This window comes from Apium graveolens, chromosome 6, assembly GCF_009905375.1.
Source record: "Apium graveolens cultivar Ventura chromosome 6, ASM990537v1, whole genome shotgun sequence".
NCBI lineage: Eukaryota > Viridiplantae > Streptophyta > Magnoliopsida > Apiales > Apiaceae > Apium > Apium graveolens.
In genome coordinates, this window is record NC_133652.1 from 302,605,740 (window position 1) to 302,613,360 (window position 7,621).

General features: G+C 45.9%; 1 protein-coding gene across 1 annotated transcript; it reads left to right on the plus strand.

The window, feature by feature from the left end:
* The first annotated feature begins 616 nt into the window (after positions 1-616).
* LOC141666341 (uncharacterized) lies at positions 617-2,729 on the plus strand. The gene is made up of 2 exons (XM_074472331.1): positions 617-1,555; positions 1,779-2,729. Exons 1-2 carry the CDS (start codon positions 617-619, stop codon positions 2,727-2,729), a joined length of 1,890 nt encoding a protein of 629 aa, XP_074328432.1.
* The last annotated feature ends 4,892 nt before the right edge of the window (positions 2,730-7,621 follow it).

Below are 7,621 nucleotides of genomic sequence, written 5' to 3' on the forward strand. Positions count from 1 at the left end.
TTTACAACTTACTTTCCTTATTTTTTCCTCCAGAACAATCACACATCCTGGTACCATCACCCGTAATCTGTCCTGAAACTAATGACCACGCGAAAAAGCAAAACCTCGATCTCCGGAACCATTCAGCCCACCGTTGCCCCCCTAGGGACGGCGAGATGAAGATATAGATGAAGAGTCCCCCACAGCTCGTGCTTCATCTTAGCTTTAGCCCGGATACCAGAGATTAACCATAGAGAAAACAGCCCACAAGTATGCTGAAACCTCTATAAACCCTTGGGGAAATATGACCCCGGAGCAGATTCAAGCGGTCATGAACCTGTGGAAAGAAAAGAACCAGGCTCCTGGAACCCGTCCGGAGGATCAGGAAGAACACTCGGAAGAATCCCGGGGCTCAGTCTTGGATCGGATTGGCAAAACTAAGAGGTCGTCAGAGGACGCCCGGGACGAAATCAAGAGGGCCACGCTCCGGGACTGCATCCGAAAGGAAGAAGAGGCCAAGGCCAAAGCCAACATCGAAAAGAGGGTCTAAGAGGAAGAAGCTAAACTAAAGAAGAAGGCACGCCGAATCCATGTCTCTTTGGATTCTGAACCTGAAAAGGAATCCAAGTAGGAACAAATGGCCCGGGTTCTCCGGGATCTCAAGAGAAAAGTGGAAGGAGACGTGGAAGTTGGGGCGGCGACCACTCCCTTCACCAGAAAGCTGGAATCCACCCCCAGAGAATCAACACTCAAGCACTTCAACTTCGACTCCTTTGACGGGCTTGCCGACCCCGAAGAACATCTCAACTACTTTGAGCAGATCTCGAACATATACGACTACAATGACCTCACCAAGTGTCGCTTCTTCGCCTCAACACTAAAAGGTGGGGCACAGAAATGGTTCAGTCGAATCTCCTCCCGGAGCATCGACTCTTGGAAGGACTTCCGGGAGTTATTTCTCAAGAGGTTCAGGGCAAATCGTATGAACGAGCTCCAGATGTGCCACCTGGAAACCATACAACAGAGAAGCAGAGAAACCCTTCCGGAGTTCATCAAAAGATTTAAAGAATCAGTCAACCAGCTCTCCAACCTTGAAGAAAAGGAAGCCGTGAATATCTTCCGGCGTAATCTCCACCCAATTTCATGTGAAGGCTACGTGAAAGACCTAATCCATAGAGAACCCCAAAGCCTTGCCTCGGCCTATGCAATGGCATCAAAGTTTATCAAAGAAAATGACTTCCTCACCTCAATGAAGATGAATAGGAGGATCCGGGATGATGATGAGTCCCCGGAACACCGCCGCGCCTATGGGAAAGAAAAGAGACACAGGACCGACAGACAAACCAATTATGTGCAGCAATCCAGGGGGACCCCACCTCGGGATGACTACTCCAGACCCCAGAAGAATGATAGGAAGCCCAAGCCTAAGAAGGAACCAAAACTGGAGCCAGAATGGACTCCGCTCAATCGGCCCCGGGCCGATATCTTGAGAGAAGTCAAGGGAAAGCCCTTTTATTACCCCCCCGAAGCCGTTGTTGGCACCACCTGGGAACAGGGCCCGAGACAAGCATTGCGGGTACCACGAAGATCATGGTCACACCACGGAGAACTGCTTCTCTTTCAAAATGTTCATTGAATATCAGATCAAAAAGGGAAACATGAGCCAGTACCTATAAAGAAGACTTGATGACAGAGATAAGCCCTCTGGTGGCGGGAAACATGTGGTCAACATAATTTTCGGAGGAACCTCCTCCCCACCCCGGAGTCCGGATGAGGGCAATGATGTCCTGATGATCTAGCCTGCTGAAGATGAGCGCATATACTTCTCCAATGCAGATTATGAAGGCCTGGATCCCGAGCACAACCAGGCCCTGGTCGTGACCCTCGACATAGCCGAAAATGAGGTACAAAGAATTTTGGTTGATAATGGTTCCTCAGCTAACATTGTTTTCGAGCATACCCTTAACAGGATGAAGTTAGGACACCTCCGCATGGATCCATGTCTCGAGGACCCTCTTTACGGATTCGGGAACAATATGATCCCGATCCGCGGGGTAATATACCTCCCCATGGTCTTTGGTGCCGCACCCCGGCAGGTATCTCATATCATGAAGTTCTATGTGATAAATGTTGCATCCTCCTACAATATGATCCTGGGAAGACCTACCATCACCAAGCTTCGGGCCATCCCGTCTACAATTCACCTGAAGCTGAAGTTCCCCACCCCGGGAGGCATTGGAGAACTCAGGGGGGACCGGGGCACTTCGGGAAAATGCTATGGACAGGCGCTGATCATGGCTGAAACTGATCCAGAAAATAGAAAGAAGGCAATGGCCTTACCTAGAGGCCAAAGCCGCAAGAAACATCGCGAACATTTCAGCAAAAGGCCAAAGCTGAACGTCAACATGATAGAGGACTCGGGATACAGCGTAACCAACGCCGACGCCCGGATACAGAAATTTGTGGAAGTAAGAGAGAAAACCAAGGTAGAGCCTGCCGCCCAGACGTTAGAGATAGAATTGGACCCCGGGAACCCCACCCGGAAGTTGAAAATCGGAAAAGGCCTAGAGACATCCTTTCAGGAAGAGCTCATCTCGCTGTTAAGAGAATATGCGGATGTATTCACATGGGCACCAGAAGATATGCCCGGGATCGATCAGTCAGTGGCAATGCACAACCTGGATGTAGACCCGAGGAAAAAAACAAACAGAAAAGGAGAAATTTTGCTCCCGAACGACAGCAAGCAATAGACGAGGAGATAGAAAAGCTGCTCAGGGCCGATATCATCTGCGAGATCAAGTATCCCGACTGGCTCGCCAACGTGGTGCTAGTTATGAAGCCGAATGGAAAGTGGAGAATGTGTGTCGACTACACGAGCCTCAATGTTGCGTGCCCTAAAGATTCCTATCCCCTCCCAAATATTGACCAGCTAATCGACGCGACTTCGGGCCACACCATGCTCAGCTTCATGGACGCCTTTTCGGGATACAACCAGGTCAGCATGAATTCCGAAGACATCACCAAAATGGCCTTCATTACTCATAGGGCAGTTTACGCCTTCATCATGATGCCTTTCGGACTCATCAACGCTGGAGCCACCTACCAGAAAATGATGAACACAATTTTCAAGAGCCAGTTGGGGAGGAACATGGAATCTTATGTAGACGATATGATCTCCAAGTCACTCACCACCCCAGATCACATAAAAGACCTCAAGGAGTGTTTTGACAACCTGAGGAGGTACAACATGAAGCTGAATCCGGAGAAATGTGCATTCGGGGTACCTTCAGGCAAATTCCTGGGATTCTTGGTCAGCGAAAGAGGAATAGAAGCAAACCCAGAGAAAATCAACGCCATCATAGAGATGAAGATACCTCAAACACAGAGGGACATCCAGAAGTTGGCAGGATGCCTAGCAGCCCTGCGAAGATTTATCCCGAAACTGGCGAAGAGATGTCTCCCATTCTTCGAGTTGCTGAAAGGTGCCCGGAACAAGAAGTTAGTGGATTGGACTCCAGAATGTCACACAGCTTTCGAGGAAATCAAGAGGCACCTGATGGACCCCCGGTGCTCTCCAAAGCCAAGCCCGGAGAGCCTCTATCTCTCTACATCGCCGCTGGCCCCAAAGCTGTCTCTTCGGCACTGGTCCGGGAGGAAGGAGGAACGCAGAGCCCCGTCTACTATACCATCCAAGTCCTCAAGGACGCCGAGACTCGGTACCCAAACTTGGAAAAATTCACCTTGGCCCTTCTACACTCCAGCAGGAAGCTGAGGCAATACTTCTAAGGCCGAGAGATCAGAGTGGTCACAGACCAGCAGCTCAGGAAGGTCATTCACAAGCCAGATGCCTCCGGAAGGTTAGTTAACTGGGTCATTGAACTAAGTCAATTCAACATCAAATTCGTGCCACGCACGACAATAAAGGCCCAAGCCTTAGCCGAATTCGTGATGGAATGCACCTTTCCGGAACGTAATCAACCCTCACCCCAAGAGATATCCCCGGAGAGAACTAACTCGGGGATGGATTCCTGGAAGCTCTATGTCGATGGATCATCCACGGCCGAAAGGTCCGGAACGGGCCTCATCCTTATTAGCCCGGAGGGATTTACCATTCAACAGGCAATAACTTTCACTTTCAAGGCAACGAATAATCAGGCTGAATATGAAGCACTCATTTCCGGACTCAAATTGGCAAAATCTCTTGGTATTTCAAAAATGACCGTCCACAGTGATTCTCAGATCGTAGTCAAGCAAACCAGCGGAGAATATATCGCGAAAAATCCAACACTGGCACAGTACCAGGCAATGGTACGGAACATCTTGGAAGCCACTCCCGACATCACCATACTTCAGATCAACAGAGAAGAGAACTCCAAAGCAGATGAGCTGTCCAAGCTCGTACAGAATGCCTCGGACCTTGTTAGTTCAGTATACTTCGAAGAACTTAAAGTACCCAGCACAGAGCAAGCTGAGGTCCTGTGCATCGGGAGCCCAGACAATTGGATGACTCCCTACATAGCTTACTTAAGAGATAGGACGCTCCCGGAAGACCAGAACAAGGCCAGATACTTGAAACACAAAGCTGCTCGTTTCTTCCTGGAAGAGGGTCATCTATACAGAAGAACCTTTTCCGCACCTACCTTGAAATGTGTAGACCCTGAGGAGGCCAATTATTGCCTCCGAGAGGTTCATGAAGGCATCTGCGGAGACCACCTGGCAGCCAAAGCTCTAGCTTACAAAATCATCAGACAAGGGTATTACTGGCCCACAATACACTCCGACTCCGTCGCTTACGTCAAGAAGTGCCCCCAGTGCCAGAAATTCAGCAATGTTTCCAGACAAAGCCCGAGCCTTCCAACATCGGTGTTATCTCCTATCCCGTTCGTTGTATGGGGCATAGATATCATGGGCCCCTTCCCCCGAGCAAAAGGCGATCTCCGCTACGTCCTGGTAGCCATTGATTACATGACGAAGTGGGCAGAAGCTAAAGCCATGAGGACAATCAATCAACAAGATTGTATCAAGTTCATGGACGCGATCGTCGTGAGGTTCGGGATCCCTGTAGTCCTCATCTCCGACAATGGCCCGCAGTTCGTCGGGTCCGAATTTGAAGCATATCTGAAAGAACTCGGAATCAAGCACAAAAGAGTGTCAGTTACACACCCTCAGGGAAATGGACAGGTCGAAGTAACTAACAGAACCATACTTCGGGGCCTGGAAAAAAGACTAGAAGAAATCAAGAAAACTTGGCCTGATGAGCTTCCAAAAGTCCTGTGGTCCTACAGAACCACCCCTAGAACGGGAACGAATGAGACCCCCTTCAAGCTTGCATACGGTACCTAAGCCCGCATACCAATCAAAATCGGGTCCCCTTCCCACAGGGTCGTCAACTTTGACGAGATCTCAAACATTGAAGGACTTCAGACCAACCTGGAACTCCTAGATGAGATAAGAGACGAAGCGGTAAAAAAGATGGAAGGCTACAAAGAAAAGACAAGACTCTACTTTGGGAAGAAGGCCAAAATCAGAGAATATGAAGAAGGAGACTTGGTACTCCGACACACCGAGGCCTCAGACCCAACTAATCAGGGAAAGCTCCAACCCAACTGGGAAGGCCCCTACAGGGTTAAAGAAGTACTCCAACCAGGAACTTACAAGCTAAGCTACCTCGGGGGGACCGAAGTCCCAAACACTTGGCACGGAGCCCGTCTAAGGAAATTCTATGAGTAAACGTAGGTGACACATTCCGGGATCTCCTCTACTTTTAGGCTATAGCAGCCTGATGTAATTTTCAACGTTTTCCTCAGAATGTATTTTTGTTCTTATGATTTAAATGAAAAATCCACATTGAGCACCCCATAGCTCAAAATCATTCTACTATCATTCGATCACTGTCGCTATCGTACTTAGAAAATTTTATTCAGTTGAAATTTTAAACAAAACCCCTACCCGGGGACCATTACACAACCCATGTGTACTTGGAAAATTTTATTCAGTTAAAATTTTAAACAAAACCCCTACCCGGGGACCATTACACAACTCATGTGTACTTAGAAAATTTTATCCAGTTAAAATTTTAAAACCCTTCTCGGGGACCATTACACAACCCATGTGTACTTAGAAAATTTTATTCAATTAAAATTCTAAAACCCTTCCCGGGGACCATTACACAACCTGTGACGACCTCAATCTCGGGGTTAGGAAATGAGGACTCACACACCTCTAATCTACTAATTAAATATGCATAAACCCCGATTAACTACTAACATGATCAACATGATAAAGTATGAGACAAGATTACAACTACCAATCACAGAATATAACTTACAAACCCAAAATATTATTAAATAATCAATATCGATTCCGACTTTGTATCTTTAAACACCACTTTCTAGGCGCGAGCTCACTCATAACCTGTACTACCTGCTCTGGCAACTGGAAGCCCTCAACACGGTAGGGACCACCAGGTACGCTCTTACGAGCAGTGCGCCTAAGCCTGGCCATCTTCTTGCTTAACTGCCATGGTTAGATTAAGACAAAACAAGTGAGTAGAAAACTCAGCAAGTAACTATATAGCAGTTCTACAATATCAATTCTCAATATACTTTGAACAAACTAGGGCATTCTATTTTAGCTAATCTAGGTGGCAGATTTCCATATATTTATTTATTTTTTTGTTTTCTTTGAGATAAGGAAAGGGTATCCGAAGAATAGTTGGGCTTTCAAGGAAACAAAGCTTGAAACAGGACAAAAGCCGACATTAATCACAATTTATTATAGGATCAAAATAGATCTTTCGATAGAGGAAAGCAACAATATTCAAGATATAGAATCATTCATATGATCAACAATTTCAGGGATAGGGTTCTGAGCTTTAAACTCCACAATAACATAATCAACTCTTTTCAAAACAGTATAAACCATTTTCATTTCCAAAAATCAATTTACTGAATAAAAGTTTCAGTTCCCTTTTTTAAATAATCATTTAGAACCCTTGATTGGATCACTTATCTTTCTATTTCATTATATACGGGTGATCAGCCCGTATCGACCTTCATTCCGGTCTTTAAGGTACCATTCGGCATAATTTCAGCCTTAAATTGGACTAGTCCCACTAGCCTCTTACCATGACTGGACTAGTCCCACTAGCCTCTTACGTCTCAATCCAATCCATCAGGAATTTATTTGGAAAACCTTGAGTTGGAAAACAATAGGTTTTCTAAAATTCATTTTATCATTACCAAGCCTTTGAAATCATTCAGACTCTTTCAAGTCGAAACTCATTCTTAATTCAGATTTTAAAGAAACAAAGTTCAGGGAGTGAATCAAAGATACGCAAAGAACAATTCTCAAGAATTCTGTATCAAGGATAACAAGGCACTAAATTTAAAGGATCAGAAATAACTTAGGGATCATTAGGGCGATCAAGAGAAACATGGTATCATTAACAGAGTTATCCAAGATAATTTAAAGGTTCAATATGATTCATGGCATTATAGGAATCTTAAACAGAAAGGCAGATTATCAACGGGTGAAATCAATAGGATTATCAATAACAGGTTATCAAGAACAAAGGGTACTTCAAATCAATATCAGGGTTTCATAAAGCAAGGGTTTTATACTTTAACAGTTCCATACTCTA